The sequence below is a fragment of the Puntigrus tetrazona genome, chromosome 6 (genome assembly GCF_018831695.1).
Source record: "Puntigrus tetrazona isolate hp1 chromosome 6, ASM1883169v1, whole genome shotgun sequence".
NCBI lineage: Eukaryota > Metazoa > Chordata > Actinopteri > Cypriniformes > Cyprinidae > Puntigrus > Puntigrus tetrazona.
Genome location: NC_056704.1, coordinates 25,527,225 through 25,550,364, shown reverse-complemented (window position 1 = coordinate 25,550,364; position 23,140 = coordinate 25,527,225). Strand labels below are relative to the sequence as shown.

Below are 23,140 nucleotides of genomic sequence, written 5' to 3'. Positions count from 1 at the left end.
CACAGTACGCGTGCGTGTGACGTGAGCGTTTTCACAAATTCATGTTTTAGTAGTTCGGTAATGGTATCGTTTTCAGAAATGCGCTCTTTGAATTCCGTTTTTGAAAATTTGTGTTTTCAGGCTTTCAGCTTTTTGAGCATACGGCGTTATATATCTCGAAATGACGAATTGTTGCTAGATTGTTACTCTAGCTCTTGCTAGCTCCCGTCTAGTGGCTTGCGGCGTCAGGTGAAACAAGTCTGCACTCTGGGCCTTCAGGAAATGGAGATGCAGTATTTCCATCAGCACTATAGGTTTGTGATTTAGTGTCTGGATCGGAGGAGATGCCACTGAATCACTCAAGCCTGCTGTCAAAACAATTTACAGCCGTGCAACAATGAGCCACGGCAACAAAAACGAGTTTCTGAGGAACTCCTCCGAAAAAATCCTGCCGGCTTCAATCTGTGTGTGATTTAGCGAGCATGTGTGTTGTGTGTGTTGTGTGTGTGTGTGCGAGCGCAGAAAAATAACACCACCCGAGGGTTTGAGGCTGAAAATAACTGGAAAGCAAATCAAAACTCCATCGAGCCATGTAACTGGACACTTACTTTGCTAAATTACAGTAGATAGTCATTAAACATGCTTTGGTTGCCAGCGGTTCTCGATGCTTATGTTTATAAATTGTTCATGATTGATTACACAAATAGTTTTCGCACAATCGATTGGCAAGGACCGCTAAAATCCCTTGCCAGGGTTTGTAATGTGTACACAATGCTGAGCAATTGTTTGCTGCTATTATACTATGAATCTGACCCTCGCTAAACCTGCATCAATTCTGGGAGCAATTACGAACACTTTCGCTCGCACCGCCGTAAGTCGCCTTGGAAAGGTCGAAAACTCTCTGTTCTCACTCGTACGGGAAACATGAAATATTGAATCGTCTGTAACGTAGCGGTCCGTTATAATTACGTCTGATGCCCCCATGCAGCTACCAAAACATTGCTAGCAACACAGTTCAATTGGTCGTCAAAGTTGAATGACAACAAGCGTTATCTGTTTAATCTAGCGAGAGCCAAGTACAAAGCTTTCTGGGAAACCCTTTGTCCGGCTTTGTAAGTGTGCAAAGGAAACTTGCCCGGGGTCTGCTTTGTATGCTGTGCTTACTCCGTAGTTATTAAACATTACAAACAATCAATTAAGTTGCTGATTATTTCCCCTCGCAAAGCCTTTACCCCCGCTGTGCTCCTCGACTGGTCGAGTATGGGAAAATATTGCTTTGTGAACGACAACAGTGACAACAGTTGCTGTACACTGTGCGAACGTGCAGATGCAGATGCGATCTGACTCCAAAAAATGACTTGCACGGATCTCATTGCTCAGCGCTTGTAACGAGCACAATTGCATAATGCAGTGCTCAGTTATGATTCATTCAAACATCATTTTGTCTGATGTTTCTTGTTCAGTATCATAGGGAAAATAAAAAGGGCACAAAAATAAAGGGAGTTATTGACAAAAAGTATGAGCATGGAGGTATAAAATGAATGCAGAAGATTGAATACACAGACAAAACACTATAGGATAGACTGCATTCGAAACAGAAATAAATGTAAGAAATAAACAGATTTGTTAAAAAGTCTTACCTGTTCTTGTCTCGAAGTTTGGAGATTTCTGAAATCTGTGTTAAGAGCTCCTTCTCAAGTTTGTTTGTTGATAATGAATTCTCTAATAACTGAATTGCAATTCTTGATGTCTGGTTCATAACCTTAAAGTGGAATACAATAATATACAATAAAATTACATTCATATACAAGTACATCTCAAAAATATTGTGTAAGAATATTGTGTAAAAGCAAAAACATTTTTTCAACTTAGTTCAAAATGTGAAATATATGTATGTATATGTATATGTATACTGTATGTATATGTATATATATGTGTGTGTGTGTGTGTGTGTTTGTGTTTGTGTGTGTGTATGTGTGTGAAAGTTTCACATTATATTAGATTTAGTACATTTAAAGCAAAACATTTAAAAATAAAATTATTTTGATGATTAGCACTTAAAGCTCATAAAAATCTAAATCTAGTACCTCAAAATAATACAATTATTCCAGCCAAAAAAAGAGTATGATCATTTCTAGACTCAATACTTGGTTGATTACCTTGGCTTCAACCACATTGAGTTTCCTGGTTTGCTCGGCGGTCTGGGTGAGTAAATTGGTGCCGATCTCCAACATAGTGGCCGTCTGGTTATGAACTGCATCAGCTTGAAAATGCACTATTCCCGACTTTTGATTGATGTAGTTTTCTAACTGTTGAGCAAAGCAAAGAGAATTTTAATAACATAGCATATTGCATATGGCTTAATATAGCATATAGCAATTCCTTTTGCAGCAGGACCAATATCGATTAGAAGAACCATTTTTGGTTCACCAAATAACCTTTCAGTAAAATATTCTTAAAGTATATATTTTTTTCTCAGTGGGGAAGAAAATGTTACAAATCTAATGAACCTTTTTTTTTTTTTTTTTTCCTGAAAAAATTATTTGTGGAAAGAAAAAGTTCAATTCTGTCATTTACTCACCCTCAAGTAGGTCCAAATCTATATGAATTTCTTTGTTCTGCCGAACACAAAGAAAGAGATTTTGTAGGCTTTTTGGGTCACCATTGACTTCCATTGTATTTTTTTCTACTATGGAAGTCTTCCTTTCTGTTCGGGCAGAACAAAGAAATTCATGCAGGTTTTGGAACTACTTGGGGGTGAGTAAATGATGACAGAATTTTCATTTTTAAAAACTACTCTTTTAACGCTTCTTCAGTGAAGATTTAAAAGTGTATGACAGTCATAATTAAAACATGATGGTCGGTTTAGAATTCCATTTGTCATTTCAAGATTCAGAAGGGTGTTTACGAGGGCCCCTTTTGCAGCTGTGATGTGTCCTCGGTGCTCCCTTCTGTGAAGCACTCAACAGTGTGCACTCAAAAGCAGGAAAGTTTATCAAACCGAGTGTTTTTTCCCCGGCCAGTGGGTTTTAAGTCCTCTGGGAGAAGATCTAGTGCCAGGCAAAGGTGCGGTATAGTGACCCTCTCAGTCCCAAAAGACTCTAAGCTCTGCAAAAATAAATACAGCATCACCAAGACTGCATGGACTCTGAGAGAAGGACTAATGAAGGATAATTTTATCACAATGGAAATAAACAGGTTAAACCCTGAGGGAAAGCAATGCTCTTGATGTGGTCCGTCAGAACTTACATGGAGAATGAAGACGCTTTTTGATGTAGAGACTGTGTTCGAAATATATAATAGTGATATTTCAATATCAACAATATCAATATCCCTGACATGAAAGCTTCTGCTTAAACTCTTAAAAACAGTTTCAAAGGTGACCACTTTTGGTTCCTCAAAGAACCTTACGGTGAAATGCTCTTCAAAAGAACCGTTTATTTCATAGTGTGAAGAACATTTTCAAAATCTAAAGAACTTTATTTGGTTACGGTTGGAACCACAGATGCCAATAAAGAACCTTTAAGAGCGTATGATAGTCATAATTAAAACATGATGGTCGGTTTACAAAAATTAATGAACGTAAACAGGAATGCAAAGGTTGGGTTTTCTTCTGTTGTTGTTGACTCCCTAAAGACGCAGTGTGCCCTGACCGATTAATTGACCCGAGCTTCCTGCCTTGGATTAAAATCACATAGGACGAGTCCAGCTTGGGAACGCTGATCTGGATTCAGTTGGATCAGCTTTACGAGTGCAAACCAAAACCAGATGTTTCATCTCATTTTGACTGGAGCTTCCTGGGATGTTTCCTTACAGAAAGTACTGTAAAACACTACCGATGTGGGGTTAATGCTCTTCGGAGATGTTTTCTGCTGAGTCACGGCGATCTCCATGCAGTCACGACACGGATGATCATCATTCACATGCACCGCAGATGTTTATAAGAGATCACTTCAGAACCATTGTGTTGGGTTGTTTGCTTTATGAAGATTCATGCAGATTACGTCATTTTCAAAAACACAGCAGCATGAATTCCAGTAAGTGTATTGTGATGGCCTCTCACAATGACAATCATTCATCGTTTTAAAATTAGTTACTTTTTTGTCATTTAGCTGACAAAGTGATTTATACGACACTTAAGGAGCAACCTGGGGTTAAGTGTTTTGCTCAAGGGAACATTGGTAGTAGACCATGGATCAACCCTTTTGGGGTTTAAACCTATAACTTTTGTGTTTAAAGCACAGATTTTGAGCAGCTAGTATATATAATAACTATGGTATGGGTTAAATGAGGACAAATACTAATTTACAATGATTAATAAACAATTTACCGTTTTTTGGTTACACATAAATTAGATCAGTATTTATAAGTAACATGTTTGTTAATGTATTTTTATTTTATATATATATATATATATATATATATATATATATATATATATATATATATATATATATATACACACTTCACTCACTGCATAAACTCCAGTAAGTATGTATTGATGGCCCTTTATACTATTATGCTATTATTAAATAAGATATAGTATTATTAAAATATATTATAAAAATGTATTATTAAATTATAATAATTTATAAATAAAAATGTAATGGATAATAATAAAATTGCATACATATAAATGTATGCAATTTTATTATTATCCATTACATTTTTATTTTACATTTTAATTCAACAACAAAATGATGAAAAAGCTACACTCTTAAGTCAACATGAAGTCAAAGTAAACTCTATATTTACATTCTTTAAACATATTCCTGGTCTTTTTCATCAGTGCATGTTATTTTAAAGAAAAGACGTTCAACATGTAATAACTTTCTGAAACAACTTTCTATATCGGTTGACGTCAAAGTCCTACACGTCCACATTCAGGTCTGGCACTGCTTCTTATGATGCAATCCATTCCCAATGGAGAAATATTACATTTTGTTATCCTTACTGAAGTTAAATAAGCTGTGAATGCCATTTTCTGCTGTCTTTCTAAATAAAAGAACCAGTTTAAGTCAATCTCCACCACTAGATGTTCTCAGAAAGACCCAGAGAGATTACTTGATTAACCTTCGCATTAAACCAGTAGCAAAGCAAACTCGAAGGCAAACATCCGAGCATGCAGATCTTTCCCTGCAGGACGTCTACATCTCCACATCTAATCCAGACCGTCTCTGGAGCTCTCTACCACCCACCGCTCACCGCGACTAGCCATCCAACCTACAAAACAATCAGGAGCTTCCTGCCGCCCGTTCTCCGATTCAGGCCCAGTATAATGTTTAGTTTTTAATCTGTTCTGCAAAGTCTCCCAGACGTGAGTCACAGAATTTGTTTATGGCTGTCTGGTGGAATGCAGCGGATTATTAGAAAGGATTCCTGTAGCTACAGTAAGGTATTAATTTCCTAACGAGGATTATTGAGCATAATAGACGAGAGAATTCTCAAATCTCTTTCTAAACAGAGGGAAATACGAAGAAAAATGTTTGGTTAAGGCTAATGAAGCATACTATTCTGCACGAAAGATACCGCAGAAATGTTCAAAAGCCAAGACAAATGTGTTTAAAAGCAGGAAATGTACATTTCTAAAAAGATTAGTGCCGTCAAAAATTAAAAACATTGTAATGTCGTTTTCAAACCTGTGTGCTTTTTATTATTTGTATTCCTTTATTCCTTCCAGATTTTCAATCAGTATTTATTTTTATATTTTCAGTTCTTGTACATTTTTTTGCAGAAGTTCAAGTATTTTGTGTTGTCATTTTAGTAGTTTTTGTTTATAGTTTTATACTCATTTTTGGTATTTTTAGTTTTAATTAGTATTCATTTTTGTTCCTTTTTTTCATTTTGTTCTGTTACTCATTTTGTGCTTTTTTAGTTTTCATCTTTATTTCAGTTTTAGTTTTATTTATTTTCTTACGTTGTTAAACTAAATTAAAATAAGAAATGTTGCTTGGCAGCTAGTTTTCTGGCCACTAACATCTAAAATCATTGCATCTTCTGAGGTCAAATGACATCTTTGTGTGAAAAAAAACACAGTGACGTTTTCTGTGAAACTCTTATTTGACACATGTGCTCAACTTTCACTTTCACACAGTGCAGCCAAACGTTCTGTCATCATTTACTCACTATTCTGTTGTTTCCAAAAAAACACAAATCAGCTGTTTTCCTCCTGTGAAACATAAGACGTTTTGAAGAATGTTCATGCTGCTCTTCACTCTACAATGGATGTGAATGGCCACAGGGCCTGACAAAGTGTAATAAAACATAAAATGGTCCTATATGACGTATGCACTATATTTCAAGTCTTCTGAAATCAAACGCCAGCTTCGTGTGAGGAAAAGACTGACATTTTTCGATGAAAATCTTGCTTGACGTGTGCGGTCAGTCTTTACTTTCACCAGTTAAACACTGTCTGATAAAGTTCAGCTTTTTAGAGTCTTACGGGTTCAGAACGACACAAGGTTGACATCATTTTCAATTGTGAGTGAACTATGGCCTTTATGTAAGTGTAACAGAGTAAAACAACTTAAACAAACACGCTGGAAAATCGCTGTCAATGTTTAGCCTTTTTAACACGTTTGATTGTATTCGCTCATTAAACGTTTGAGATTTGCCGTGTTTACACAGAAAGACAGCGGTTTGCGGTGTAGACAACTCCATGAATTATAATGGGAACGTTATAGTTTTATTGGGCCACGTTTCTTGCTCTCATTCTAAACAGGGTTTATCAATGTCAGAACTAGCCTGTGTCATTCTGCATTTCGTATGACGATCAGATCTTAGCGGCTGTGTAACTTGAGTCCTGTTTTCCCTCCTGTCAGGATCTGCTTGGACGTCCACTGCTATAGGCCCGGAAACCCCAAAGATTATTTTTAATTCTGAGACCTCTGAGAGACTTTAGCCTCAATACCGTTCTGTAATTAATTACAGACAATGAATGAGTTATGGAGATAGAGGTTTCTGAACACAGGGCTGGGAACATGCGTCGTTATCAATATTATGTATACACTATACTTTTCAAAAGTTTAGGATTAGTAATATGTTTCAGTATTTTTAGTGTTGTAAGTAAGCTTCTTATACTTACCAAAGCTGCTTTATTTGATTATAAATACAACAAAACACTATTAAATATTATGAAATATCACTTTTGATCAATTTAATGCATCTTTGCTGAACAAAGCATTTTTTTAACTCATATCCCATAACTTAATCTAAACTAGATCATTTTTTTGATAAGCAACATAAAATAAGATATTAAGACTTGTTATCAAAACATGTTAAATCTTTAATTTAATATATTTAAAACATATTTTGGCATTTATGTTCACTATACAGTGCTGTTTCTCAATATTTTTCATCTGCAAGTTAAAAAAATAAAATTATACTAGACCTTCTTGCTGTGAAAGGCACCAATAAGCCAGGCCGTTTAAGTTATCAGTCATGTTCATAGTTTAATATGAGTCTGCCAGAAGTCAATTATTTTGACAGTCTTTTTGCTATGTTCATTTTGGCAGCTTTAGGAAATAAGTTTTGAGAAAGGAAGAGCCATGTTCATCTATAACTGTAGTGCATACTTTTTCACTTTAGTGCTTTCCTAGGTCACCGCACCAGATTTTACGAAAAATGATGTCTGACGGGGTTAGATGACCTGAAGAGGGGAGCTGTTTTTTTTTTGTTAGAGTGAAAGGGAACGTGTATCTTGATTATTTTCACAATTTACATGATAATAGTGATACTGATCTTCTGTATGCATTTCAGGCGGAAGGCGCTATAGAAACACTGAGGAAAGTGCTGATTCTGTCTCGGGGTCCTTCAGGAGTCTTTTCCATAAAATCTGTGTGGTCTACACAAGAAGGGTTTTCCGCCCCTTATAAAAAATATGTAAACTTGTTGCCTGTTTTGACAAGCATAAAAACTCTGATTTAGGCACAGGTGGTCAGGGGTCTGTCTTTAGCTGTGACCTCACACATACAGTATATACACTGGAGACCAGTAGTCAATATATTAATATACTACTCATGCACAATTTTTTAACAATTTTTCTGAATGCATGGAATAGTATACTATACATGCACATTTAAATGTGTCTATATGAATATTAGTGCACACTTAAAGCTGTATACTACATACTTTTTTTGCTATAAGTATGTGAAACAAAATGCAGTGTGCAAGAATAAATGTATTTAGACTAAATATTTAATTTTCAGTGAAATAAGTAAATGAATCAAATTAGTTCAATAATAATTACTGAAATAAATTAAATCATTTTAGCTTGTGGTATCTAGTTAAAACAGTTATTATGCATTTTTAATCCAAAGACATGCAAGAACTTTAGAAACAAATATTAATGTTGCTGGTATAGTTACGTATTATTCATAACATGTAAAACAGAAATGTAATAATAAAGTGAAAACATTGCTATGAAAGCCTAATAAACAATAACTAATAACTGCAAATTGTTATCATTCAGTTCTGACTTTATACGTAAAAAATCTGACTTTTCTCACAGTTCTGACTTTTTCTTCTTAATTCTGAAACAAACTCAAAATTCTTATAGAAATATATTGATTTGTGAAATTGTAAAGTGAGGGAAAAAGTCAGCATTGTCCCAATGACCCAAAACCAATGATCTCGGAATATATAATATTGCATTTTTTTTTTATTCAGATATACATTTAAAACTCAGCTAACGTGTTGGTTACAGCATTCATTACAAATAATACATGAAACTATCTATAATCTGCCATTGTTATAACATTGCTCAACTTTACAACATCCCATAACCAAAATGTGTTTATCCCGCAAGTCTTCACAAATATAACATCATTCTACAAACATTTATTGCATAAATATTTTTTTATTCTGTTTACAGTGATCCACGTTCGCAAAAAAAGTCTTCTGGTCTTTATTGGGACGAAACGGAAAATGTTCCAGCTGCAGAGCCCTGTAAGAACCCTTCCATTTATTAATATTCTGGGATATTACGTTTTGTACGTCCTTTTATGGCTTTAATTTAGTAAATCTGTAGGTGTGAGAAATACGGTTCAGAAGACCAGATATTTACACGGACCCCTGTATGCTGCCTGGTTTAATTTTATCATGTTATCTTTCCGCTTTAATACCCCAGCATGCCTCACTGCTGACCGGACAAACATGACCTTTCGTGCTTCAGCGTGACCCTGTGTGGTAAGACAGAAACTCAGGGTCAAAGGGCACAACAAATAACTTGACTAACCTGATTAACACGACTGGATGTGAGCTCAGTTTAGCAGGTCTGCTTCGGTCACAAGGACTTTTCGACTTGAAGGTTTGTGTTGATTCTTGGACCAACTGTACTAAACTGTGGCTTAAACGGGACCAAAGCAAGCAGAAGCGGGGCTGACCCGCAGGGGAATCATTCCTGCAACAATCATCTCACACATCTCGCTTTTAAACTAAAAGCAGATGGATAAAGCCAGTGCTGTTGAGTCTATACTCGCTCTTTACAATTGCTCAATTTTTCTAAAGAGGCATATTGATTTTTCTGCCTTTTCGTTCTGCCTGTCTATCAATCATACAAAAAAGCTAAATGAAGCCAGAAATGTCAGTCATGATTATCTAAACAGATACAGAATGCATTCACACACTTTGGGTTCCATTTATTACCAGTGTTATTTTGGTATCATTGAGAGTTTTTATAAATATTTTCAATAATTTATTCTATATAATTTCACTTTTTAGAGATTTTGCTTTCCAATTAACCAATTAACCAAAATTGCACGGAAATAAAAGCCAATGTATTCAACAGACCTGCATTTGATGCACGCTTCCATTCTCCTGTTTGAGACCTACGTTTCTTTGTACAGAGGTCAGGACATAAAACAAAGGTCATAACGGGTGCATCTGTTCATGCAGAGTCCATCAGGTCTGTTACTGGAGAGGTATCAGTCAATGTTACTCACAGATCTCTGGAAAGCATCTTAAACAGAAGGACAGGAATGTTTAGTAAAGGAATTCCTAAACAAAGATTCCTTTTGGAATTTCTATTATCTTTATCTTAAAGGGACCAATAAGATAGCAAAGAAATACAGGCTGGAAATACTGCTGTTCTTGTAGTTCAACGTGCCAAGCACTACAGGCCCTGGGTTTGACTGAAGAAATATATATATATTATAAATAAATGTATGTCTATGAATACATGTATGGAACTTTTACTTTACTCAGCACAGACACAATAACTTTACCAAACATGATAGTAAAAATTTATAATGTTAGATTTTTCTATATATATATATATATATATATATATATTTTTTTTTTTTATTATTATTATTTATTGTTATTATTATTTTCAATATATATTTCAATATTTTAAATATAATTTTTATTTTAATTAATCAAAGAAATCAGCATATTTGAATTATTTCTGAAGGATCATGTCACTTTGAAGACTGGAGTAATGATGCTTAAAGGAATATTTCTTAAAGGAATATTTCACCACAAAATATAAAATCTGTCATCATTTGCTCTGCTTCATTTTAGGTTGGACTAATGGTATATTCTATTATAATATGAGAATAATCCTAAAATACACAAGCTAAATGAGTATAAAAATGCTGAAAGAATGCTTTCTAATGTTGTATTTCATGATTTTGAAATATAATACTCCTATTGGGAATGGTGTGTCCAAAATAACTTTTATTTTGTATTACATTGAAACTTCAAGAAAAGTCCCTTTAAGATTGTTTCGAAATTATGATAGAAACTCCTACAGGCATCCTTGACTAGATCTTTTCATAAAGGTCTCAGAGTGTCAGTTTATTGTAAATGGGAAATTAACAGTGCATAAAAATGACTGTGTTGATGGTTGGGCTGTTTATGGTGGCAGTGGGCCACTAATCCATTATGACAGTGTGCCGTGACGGGACAGGAATGTGCAAATAGACTGGACACAGGGATATTTCCAGCTTATCCCTCTGACAGCTAAATATGCTAAAATAATTAGTGAATAGTATTAACATGCTCTCAAAATCTCAAAGTTTTTCAGACAGCAATTACATGCTCGTTTATCATCAAATAATGCATAGCGTGTTTTCATCCTATGATTAACATTCATCACACAGGCGGTGTCCAGAGAGAGTCCGGATACTCCGAAAAGGAAGGAGTGGGATGTTACGTGTCCCTCAGTGGCTAAAGTGTTTAGCCTGATGTCAAAGAGAAAGCCCTGTGTGCATGTTCGTATACATTCGTGTGGAGTCTGGAATATCTCCAGCTTTCTCTTTACACTGCTCAGTTGCTTAGGATTTCAGAGGGAGGTCAGACACACCAAAAAAAAAACACAGAGAAGCTTTCAAAGAACACAAAGATCTAGTCTCTATTCTCTTGTACCGAATGCCCCAAAAATAGCCTCCCGGTCTGAGAACATCCTATTGCTAATTCTATGAGCGTGGTTGCAGAGAGACGCCCCACTGTCAGAGCCACTGGAGACTTCAACATCACTGACTTCTTCCCACTGACACTGATTACTACCACAATCTTTCCAGACTGACGCTGTATAAAGAGACCGGGGCTAGTTGTCACACAGAGAAGGACCGATGTAAGTAGCCTAAAATATTAACATTAAGTGTAATTTACACTTAACTGTAACATTAGAGCTTGTGTTCTTGCCTTGATACTAAATTATGACTAATTTGAATAATGGCTTATTAGGGAGCATCTGCGATCTTTCTCTCTTTTGCAATGAATGGAAACGTAAAATTATATTCGTTCAAAATATATATTTCACTTTACATTCACCGCCGCAGAGGTTTACCAACCTGTGTTAACTTCTGCCTCTGAAACCCCAGTAAGGGTCCACTGCTTAAAGTGCATTTTAATAGCTTTCCATTTTTTTCCTTCACAACATTTAAGAAATACCACATACACAAACGTAATGTAGTTCTAAACAACAGAGTCTTAAAGACAATGGTGGTATTGTTTTATTAAGTTTATAATCTGTTAGTTAAATTTGAGTAACTTACATTTATAGTCACATCATTTCTTGTTATTTGTCAGTTTTTGATGAATTTAATAGTTTTAAACAAAAGAGATTTTTATTCCTGAATCATTTGAATGAATCGGTTGAATGAATGATTCAATGACTCGCTAATAAAAACTTCCTGAACAGTCGCTTGTCGCCACCTGCTGGCATCTCATGTTAAACATAACAGGCCACACAAACTAATGCTGCATGTGGCCTTTGAACAAAGAAAACATCGCATGTTTCCCTGACCATGAAAATGAGCTTTTCTGTAGTCAGTAATTCAAGTGAAGAATCGAACCGAGAGAGAATTACGCATGACGTGACGACTAGCCCTGGTCTTCTGCATCTATAAATTAAAATGTCACGGTTCATCATTATATTTTAAAAATGACATTTTTTTCATACATAACAGCCATTTTTATTGTGTTTTTATCATTCCCTGATGTATTAAACACCAGAATTAGCTTCTCTCCTCAGAATTCATAAATAAGCCAAAGACGGTTGTGGGGAGTCAAATTTATGATTACGCTGGGCTTTTGGTTATGGCTTTATCATCTGTAAAGCCATCACAGCTGGTGAAGCTTCAAAGATTACTGAAAACAAATATAAAATCCAGAGCTGTGCTAAAAGATGTTAAATATACGTTTTGCCTGTCAAAGTACATGTACATTTTACAGCACAATCTGATAATGCGATCTGCCAAGCAGACCTTTAGGGAAGAAAGCAATCCATCATCCTCTCCAGAACGTAAGCAAAGGAAATAGCAGATATCATATCATGTCATATTTTACACTTTTATTGTACAAAGTCGCCATTTCTGGAAATGCAATCAGATAAGGTTGAAAACGATCCGCAACTGGCATTACAGATAACATCCCATCCTGCTGAATCGGGAATGAATCATTTGGCTTTCTGAACTGAATCAACCGAGAAGATTCGATTTGTTTAACTGGACTGTGACAGTTGATGATGATGCAACGCAGTTGAGGTTCACTGCTAATTCTTGTTATTAGTTTTTAGAGGATGTTGTGCAACCATTTCTGTTGTATTCGGAGAAGGGTGGTTTTTCAGTTTATGCGTTTGTTTGTGTAATGTCACTGATTTGTTAGGGTTTGAATCGTTAATGTTAGTCAGTACTGATGAGGACCTTGTTTGTTTTAATCGCTTAAGGGTTGTTCCATTCATCACGTGAGTGTGAAGTGCACGATGTTCAGCTAAACAAATAAAACCGTGTGAAGTGCAAAAGTTGATCATCATCATGGACTTGCACAGCACAATTGATTTTTTACTGATATTAAGATTTAGCTCTATTTTTAATTACTCCATATATCTTTAATTGTTAAGTTATTTTGTTTTTGTTTTTTTAAGGTTCATTTTGCTTTTAGTTAACAATTATATCAATATGAATGATCAATGTGAAAAATATTTTGGGAAATTATTGAAAATTTGGGCAGTCAATTTAACATTAATTTACAAAAAAAAACAAAAAAAAAACAAACCCTGGCCATCAAGCTATGCTAAATAGATTGTCCTTGTTCAGCTATATGAAATGAACACAAACAATATTGACATTTAAAGCTACTCTTTACCCATATACCCCTGTTTTCAAAGACAAGGTTTAGTCCTAGACTTAATGTAAATCTGAGCTGTTTCAACTAAACAAATTTTGCATTGACTGATCGTAAAACAGTTTGTTTTGCCTTTGTTTTGTCTTAAGATGCACACAAGTAATGTTTCTTTTCTAAGGCATGTGAATGAAAATGACTTGAACTACATCTTAATCCTGGCTTAGGCTAAACCCTGTCTATGAAACCGGGCCTTAATGTCCTAGTTAATGCTTTTAAACCACTACCCCCTTGTCTTGTCAAATATGCTCCAGTGCAATTAATTAATCAGCATATTATGTAATTCCATTAAAGTCCCTACGGCAAGACGAGATAACCCCAAACAAGCCACTCCAAAAACTGCTGCTTGCTTAATTAGTATTTTTTAATCCCGGGCCTATCATTAGTCAGAGGTGGAAGGGTTAAGACTATATTTGATCGAGCCAGTCTCTCCCATCAATTACGATTATCAAAGTCACTGCTCCTTTGGAAGGCAACCATGTTTTCTTTGCAATTGAGACGGAGCTGCAGCCAATCAGAAAGTGTCTGTTGACCCTGTGGCAGACGGGAGTGCAGCTGTGCAGCGAGAACTGAGGTTTCTCTCTAACATAAACAAACAAACTGAGGGCTAATGCTTTAGGGCCGAGGAACGTCCACCACAGACGACACCAGGCAGGGTAAAAAGGCCGATCGGGTAATATACTGTACGAGCCACTTACAGTCTTTTCCTTTTGGAAACACTTGAGATTAAAGGATCAGGAATTGCTTTTTATTTTTATACCAATATTTTGCCAGTTACCCAAAATGGGCTTCGTGTGGTCCAAACATCTTGGAATTATTAAAGGTAGATTGATAAGTTTTCTTATGAGGATGACAGATTGAAGCTAATGTTCTGCTGTCGTCAAAGTGATTTTTACAAATTAATGCAACAGGATGGGCGTTGACAGTATGTAATATCACAGAACATTAGAGTTTATTAGATTCACATTTGCTGTGTTTGTGAACATGCAATGTTTGAAACATTTTAAAATTAAAATAAAGAAAAAGGCGTTAATGATATTAATAAATTAAATGGTTTGTTTGTTAATGATGCACAGCCATGGAAACTTATGAGTGTTTGGAGAACGAAGTAGCCCCGTCTGTAGCATCTCTTGTAAAAGCATCACTTTTATTCCATATAATGGATTATTGCAATTGTGTAATGTGCTGTTGGATATTTTGGCTGAATCTGCCCAAACTGAAATTTTATACAAAAGTCCTTCACAGTGTAAGAAGACACTGTAAGAGAAAAAGCACAACAGATGGTCCAGTACTTGAGGCTTTTTCTTTTTTTTTGTGCTTGTTGAGAGTTGCAACACTAATGGGTTCTCAAGTGGGGACGGGATAGGTTGAAAGCATCTATTTCCATGTGATCTCCGCATTTGACCTTAAAACAGGATGCACATTTATTATATTGTCCTTATGTTATTATTAGAAAGCCTTTTAAAGGAAATTGAGTATGACAGTTATCACAGTTTTAAATGCTGCGCTACATGCACGTGGGTTCGGTGGCGGGGGTAAATTGCTGCTACCGGTTAGTATGAGTTGACTTCGAAAAATGCCTTTGATCAACCCAAGACAAAACCCTTTGCCTCATAAGTACAAACAGCAAACCTCCAATCACTCATCTGTAATCTGCCCAACTCGGTTGAAGGAGCCAATGGTCTGGAATTAGATTCAGCTATAGTTCCAGGTGTGGGATGCAATGTGCTTTTTGAGGTTCATTTTCAATGCAGGCTAACTTTAACATGTTAAAATGAAAGAATAGTTTAGTTTTGGTTCACAATATGTTACTGTGTTTTTAATGCGGTAAGCTTTTTTTAACATGTTGTTGTGCTATCACAGAGAGGAATGAAATCTCTTTTATTCCTTGCTGGTGAAATAATCTAATGTTACAGTCAGATTTTTATGCAGTGTTGCCATCTGAAATTGCAAAAAATATGTTTTTTACATGAGCGAGATGATGTTGAACGTATATGCATACACATGAGCAAAGAATGAGAAGTGCTGATTTAAGCACATGTCTCAGGACACTTGTGATGCAAGATGAAGAACAGAGTTTGTGTCTCTAAATTACTCTGAATGCAGCCTAAGACTTACTGGAACCATGTTTGCTTTGGTCCCTTATCATTACTAAGACAAACTCCAGGATGTATGCATGATTAGGTCCTAGGATTAAGGTATTACAACATGATTGTGTAGTTAAATGCATGTCAAAAAGTCCACGAATTAGAATAACATCAATATTCACATATAAAAATCAATGCAATACCACATTTATCAAACATGTGGAAGAAAAACGATGCTGTATCTTCTGATTAGTACAAATGTAACAGAATATAATCAATTAAAAAGATTTTAACGGGCCAAAAGATGAATCATGGTTTAAAAATGGATTTTTGCGTTTGATGAAAGGCTTGTTTTGTTTCTAATGGCATCTGCTGTGCAAAAGGGAACAGTAAAAGTCAGGGTACATTCAAGGACGGACGATGAGATCCTCTTGGACAAGCCAAGAACACTGTGTTTTCAATTCTACAAAATGCAGTTGTTTGCTTCCATATTCCATAATTGGTCTTCAAATCTTATTTTGAGTCAGGAGACTCACACTAGTTCAACCACACACACACGCACTTGCAAATGCAACACAAAAAGACTTAGTTTAGCCAAAAAAAATTAATTCTGTCATAAAGTTGCTCCAAGCTTTCTTTCTTTTGTCGAGCACACACAAAACAAAGATATTTTGAAGAATATTGATAACCAAAAAATTGCTTGTAGTCACTGACTTCCTTAGCATGAAATAAAATACTTTGGAAGTCAATGTCAACTGTTCGGTTAACATTCTTCAAGATATTTTCTTCATAAAAGGAACTTGAAACAGCTTAAGGGTAATGACTAAACAATGACTATGTTTTATTTTGGATGAACTATTCCTTAACCCTTAACGTTATCATATAAGATCACATGATCAATGTGCAGCTGCTACGACAGACCTGAAAGAAAAAAGTAAAATTGCTACTTTTAGAATGCATTTTTTATTCAGACTAAAACGGAAAATATGGTTCTGAAGTTCTAAATAGAAAAGATAACTGTGATATTGCTTTGATTATTTTATAAATCGTTATTTTACATCTCCCAATGCGACTTATTTGTTATAGTTTTTACAATTTTAATTATTAAAGGGTTAGTTTACCCCAAAATTAAAATTCTGTCACTCACTGTTACTTACCCTCATGCCATTTTAAACCCAAAAGATATTTATGCATCTTCAGAACACAAATTAAGATATTTTTGATGCAGTCTAAGAGCTCTTTGACCCTGCACAGACAGCAATGGGACTACCATCAATGGTAATTAATGACGAAATTAGCATTTTTTTGTCCGAGCTAACCCTTTAAAAGTCACACTGGGAGATATGAAATCAAAATGACAAGAAATAAAACAGAAATTGTATGAGATATAAAATAACTATGGTGCAAAGCAACAATTTAGGGTCTTGAACTGTGGCAGCATTTCAGCAATATTTCAATTACAGCTAAATGTGTTCAGTAGATACAGCGCTGGTGCCAAAGCGGCTGTGAAGTTCAGCTCTATCAGTGAGGCGGTTGTCGCTCTGTAGGAGTTCTGGCTCCAGGGGAGATCTCCTAATGTTGACTGATGTCAGTGAAAGCAACACAAGAGAGCCCATGTCCAGCTCTTCCCCAAGCCCCGCATCTCTCTTTGCTCTCAAAGACACTTCCCCAAGAATGATAAACACGAGCGCGATGTTTGTTTAACAAAGCGAAGCCTTCTGCTGTGATCTGAGCCAAACTCAATATACGAGCAGGCATAAATAGAGAAGACATTTATAAGAGACAGGAACGCACACATTTAACACATTGTGCGTATTATTCGAACTCAGTGTCTCGCTGTGCCGCCGGACTTCTGCAGAGATCCGAGTTCAAAGCGGACATTGAAATACTTCGATCGTAGGTTTCTTACAGATCATGCACGAAAGCTATTCGAAAACGACGTTACGTTCGAAACGTTACGTCACAATCAATGCGACAAGCTCCGATTCTCAGGCTTCCCTAACATATTTGTGAGCCTCCCACAAGGGTACGACTTTTATTTTGAGCTCCTAGAGAACATTCCTGAGAGAAACATGTGCGCTGAGTGAGCGTTTGATGAGATTCGGCACGTCGATAGCGGCAGTAATCAGCGTTCGGCCCTCGATCTATTCCCAAGGAAGCCCTGCAACCGTGCCGTTTTACAGGCTCATTAAAGACAGTGCCGAGACATTGTAAACTCAGCGGGCTTTGTGTTTTCCCATCCTCTGCTCTGCCCCGTCTATCTTTCTCAGTTCTCCACCGAGGAATGATACGCACAATAGGCCAGAGAACAAAAAAAACTATTAGCTAAGACGCTGGAGGCTTGTTAATGCGATGTTGCATTAGGAGAAGCAGTGCGTATTAAAACCAGTCACATGCTGAGAAGTTTTACTGCTCTTGTCTTCTTCAGTATTTACTTTCTAGCATTTTCTACGCTGCTCTTTTACGAAGTAATAATTGAGCCACCTTTGCTCAAACAGCTTAAAGCAGGCCTAGATTTGGCTCTAAATGTTGTTTTTACAGCGTCCTTGGAAAAGAGCATTGATTGCTGAGTGATTAATGCATAGCTGTTACCAGATTGCAGGTCTTGTTTCAGTTATGAGGCCTGCTGACCATTGGCATTGTGCTGCATTGCCAATAATTAGGCAAGCTTCACTATTATTATTGCTCAAACTTAGGGTTAGGGATTTGAACAAACCCCTAACGATAAGGATTAAACTTTGGTGTGTAGTTGTCCTGCACAATTTGCACTACAGACGTGAATCATACCTTAAACCATGCAGCCTACTAAGGAGAGTTGGGATTTAAACATTTGATTTAAGCATAAATCTTGATTACAGTCTTAAGATCATGCTAACAGTTTGAACTTGTAGTGTATTAAAAATAAATAAATAATAACAATAAAGTGTCATTCAGTGTCATTATCGCTCAAAAATCATTTTAATTTGATTTGGTGATTTATTATAATTATTGCCAGTGCTGAAAACAGTTGTGCCATTTATTACGTAATAATTTTTTTGTGAAAACAATGCATTTTATTTTTGGAATTCTTAGATGACTAGAAAAGGGTTTTTTTATATTCTAGTAGTCTAAATACTGTCGATTGTCACAGTTTTCGTTAATAAATATATATAGTTTATTTTATGCTCATTTTAACAAGTGTAGTGTGTGGTTATGAATGAATGAACTGTTTTGAATGAATAAGTCTCACCCTCAGACATCACCCACAAACCGTGGGCTAAACGTCTGATGCATATGGCACACTTATCTGGAAACACTTCAGGATTTTCAAAGCTGTCGTCGGATTGGTTGAATTATAAAGGATTTCCGTGATATGTTAATGTTCCGTTAATGCTGAATTTATGAAAGTATGTGAAATATTAAAATTTTGCGGCATTGAATCTTTAAAATACTCTCGAGAGTTATTGTGGTGAAACATAACGCTGAACTATGATTGGTTGTTTGACATGTCAGTCAAACGGTATCATGGGCGGGTCTTGGTCAAAAAATGTTACCATGTATTCTAAGTAAGACTATGAATGAATTGGTTAATAAATGATTTAAATAATCACTCATAATTACAGTCACTTGTCACCACCATCTGGTATAACGATGTAACATGCAGAAAGAGTCACTTCTATTTTCCCGCCACAAAAGCATATATAATAAAAGCGCGCTCATTTTTTGAAAGAGCTAAAAAGCTGTTTAATAAAGATGTGTTCGCAGCTTCAGGTTAACAATTGCTTCTTTTCCCTTAGCTCTGACGTAGTTTTTTTCCATACCAATCAGAGCATTAAGCCAAAAAGCATGTGAATAGAAGTGTAGAAGGTTCAATTCAGAATTCAGCTTTTTGGCTTAATGCTCTGGAGGTTCTTTTATTGTTATTCAGCATCCAGTGAGGCTCCCACTCAAAGGGGTCTGGGGCTTTGCCATATCTCAAGCTGCTCTAAATGGGACGTACAATCGCTAATCCCTTGGCCTTTGAAGAGCTCTTTTCCAGGGAGATCTTTGGTCTACGGCCATTACACAAAAAATAAGCAAAGACTTCAAATGGCTCCTCATGCTTTCCATACACTCCTATACTCCATATAACACCCCCTTCCCCTCCCCTCTCCTCTCTTTCCTGTTAATGGAGTCAGATACATGGCACGTCTCCCAGTGAATGCAGTTATCAGGTAAGGGGTGAGCAACAGGAGCAATTTAAGAGGGCATATCCGTTTAGTTTCAGTCATTTGCCAGTAAACTAAACACTCCTCCTCCATAAACATTTTGGCCAATTATACAGCCAGAGCAACACATGTACCAGGCCCTCAAAGGATTTTAATTAACTTCCAGAATACCTTCAAGCACATTTAGCTTGTTCAAAGGAATTTTTGTTAGTATGTACTGTATATATATATATATATATATATATATATATATATATATATATATATATATATACTAACAAAAATTCCTTTGAACAAGCTAAATAGCTATATATATGCAAATACGTTTACAGAAAATATGTGTGTTTGTACTGAGAAGACACACACATACAGTTTATATTTTGAAAATATTTATATGCATTTAAATGTAAATATATGTATATATTTAATATATTTTTTACATTTTTTTCTTAAATATATACATGGGTGTGCAATATATAATTGCTAATTATTATTATATATTATTGTAATTCATGTTTGAAGTAGTATTTCTATTGTTATCTATTGTTAATCTATTGTTACATATATTTTGTTTTAATAATGTCAAATATTCACTTTTACGATGTGTATGTATGTGTGTGTGTGTGTGTGTGTGTATATATATATATATATATATATATATATATATATATATATATATATATATATATATATATATATATATATATATATATTCTTTTCCATCAAAAATTACAACATCAAAAAATCACCCAAATTTTTGTATTTCTTACAAATGACACTGAAATAGTGTGAACTTTGTGTAAATGCATAACTGAGAAAGCTAATTTACTTATTTTTGTATTTGCATCTTGACTGAATGATTTATTGAATAATATAAACCTATTTTTAAGTAATTTGCGCTCCATTTTATTTATCACCAATTTTTAAAAAAAAAAGCAGCAAGTGTTTATAATTAAATGACTCTTATCGCAATCTGACCTCTTCTTAAACAAAGCCAAGGGTCGCGTCTCTTTCGTGAGGAGGTCTCCCTTTGAGCCGTATTGATTGTCAACTTGGGTGGTGCGCTGAATACATACACACAGACGCAAAACATGCACACACACGGAAAACTTTCACTCTACATCGCGGCACTTCATCTGTTCATTAGCTCAATTAATGTCACTGAGCAAGGTTCCTTGAAGTGCCAATCAAAACTCACATTCTTCACATTTGAACGGAGTAATAAATCACTATGCAGTCACTTACGCAGATCAAATGCTTCTCTGGTTTTGTCATCTGGCTCCTGTTTAATTGCCACTTCTGTATTATTACTGAAGTGAGTGTTTCATCTATTTATTCAGATGCGAAAGTTCTTGCAAGCTCACTTTGATGTCTGAAACGGTGCTTAGTCAATGCACTTAGCTGAAGCTGCAAATAGAGTCCTGTTAATGGAAATCACACATGACAGTTCCAAAAGCATTGGAGGTCTTGGAATCTGTCAAATGGCTTAGTCGCCTTTCAACAGGTTGTGTTTTTGGAAACCGTACAGTATTGAGTATTCAAGCAGAACCTCTTCCATTCTATTTTGATAAATGTATTTGCATCGCTCAGCTTCTCAAATCAGCTCAGCCATCAAGTACATCTGGCCATTTGGCAAGCGTCCGCACCCTAACAGTTCACCCATCTGAATACAAATGAGCTGCAGGTCTTTACATCTGAAGTAGGGGTGTAAGCGTTTGCTCTGACCGATATTTGGTTTGATGACGATAATTTGTTAAATGATGCAATGCATCATATAATCTGCAGTTTGGTCATTATTTTAATTATTTTATTATGCTTAACACCAATGTTCAACCACAGGGACAATTTACTTTTTATTTTTAAATCAACTTTGTATTTAGACAATTCATTTTTCACTTTACACAAAAGGCTAATAATTGTATTTTTGATTAGAAATGAATGCAGAATACATAGCATAGTGTTGTGGTAATTATATTACATAATTAAATTCTGATACACTTTTTTTCTAGTCTGTACGCGATGGACTAATGCAGTTTTTGAGCTGCCTTATTGAGTTTTAAATTCATAATTAGTGTTTAAGGTCTCAAAATATTTAGAATATTGGTCAACTTTTCTGAAAAACAAAGCAACACTTGCTGGCTAGCTTTTTCCTGTTGTTCTTTGTTATTACTTTAAATTGTTTACAATCTACATTCCACCATCAACATTTACAATTTAAATTTAATTATTATAAATGCCAATTGTTTTTTCTGTGAATTTTTTAATCATCCTGCCTCAGACTTGGACAGTTGAGGCTTAAAAAATGCGTTCACAACTCATAAAAACCACCACCCCCAACATGACCTGAAGCCAGCATTACAGTAGCTTTTCTTGTGATGTACATTAGGTAAGTAATTTATGTTTTAGCTTGTATTTTAGTATTCTAACATGGACAGAGAGTATGATGGGAAGTGTAGTTGCACGAGCCTGTTCCCTTATAAACCAGCTAAATGAGTAGTACTTTCTGGCAAGCTTTTCCTCTACTTATCATCATTAGTACGCTAAACTGTGTACAAACTAAATTGCACCACCAACATTAAGAATTTAAACTTAATTATGATAAATACCAATTGCATCCGCCATGATTTTTTTTTATCACCATCCCTCAGACTTGGAAAGTTGAGGACTGAAAAATGTGTCTGCAAGTCATTAAAACAGCCATTCCCAACACGACTTGATAACAACATTACACCTACACTTGAAATACTGGCAGCATTACAACACATCTTCATCAGTGCAACTTCAACTTCATGCTAGTGCACCAAAAGATGCACATTAGGTGAGTAACTTATGTATTATCTTGCATTTTGACATTCCAGTGTTGCCATACAGAATGATGGGAAGTGTAGTTTTGTTGAACGAGCCTGTCTAGTATTTTCTAGAAAGCTTTTCCACCATTCTTCTTCATCAGTATGCAAAATTGTGTACAAATTACATCACACCATCAACGCTAACAATTTTAACTTTATAATGATAAATACCAATTGCTTCTGCCAAAAGGCATTCCTCAGACTTGGTAAGTTGAGAATTAAAATACCCCTATTATGGGGACTGAAAGGTAAATGTTTTGGTTTTGGGAGTCCCAAACTATAGGTTGACATGCATGCAAGGTCAAAAAACACTTAAATTTTCTTATAATATGCATTGATTTTTACCGTATTTACTCAACGACTCCCTAATGATTGCTTTAATGCTTTCCTTGGCATGATGCTAATCTGCTGT

At 35.5% G+C, this 23,140-nt stretch overlaps 1 protein-coding gene across 1 annotated transcript in view; it reads right to left on the bottom strand.

Annotated features, from left to right (window-relative positions):
• The window catches only part of angpt4 (angiopoietin 4), a 32,584-nt gene that overhangs the window by 8,319 nt on the left and 1,125 nt on the right, over positions 1-23,140 (bottom strand). The window contains 2 exon segments of the mRNA XM_043242973.1: positions 1,620-1,741; positions 2,139-2,288. Coding sequence (XP_043098908.1) covers positions 1,620-1,741; positions 2,139-2,288 — 272 coding nt within the window.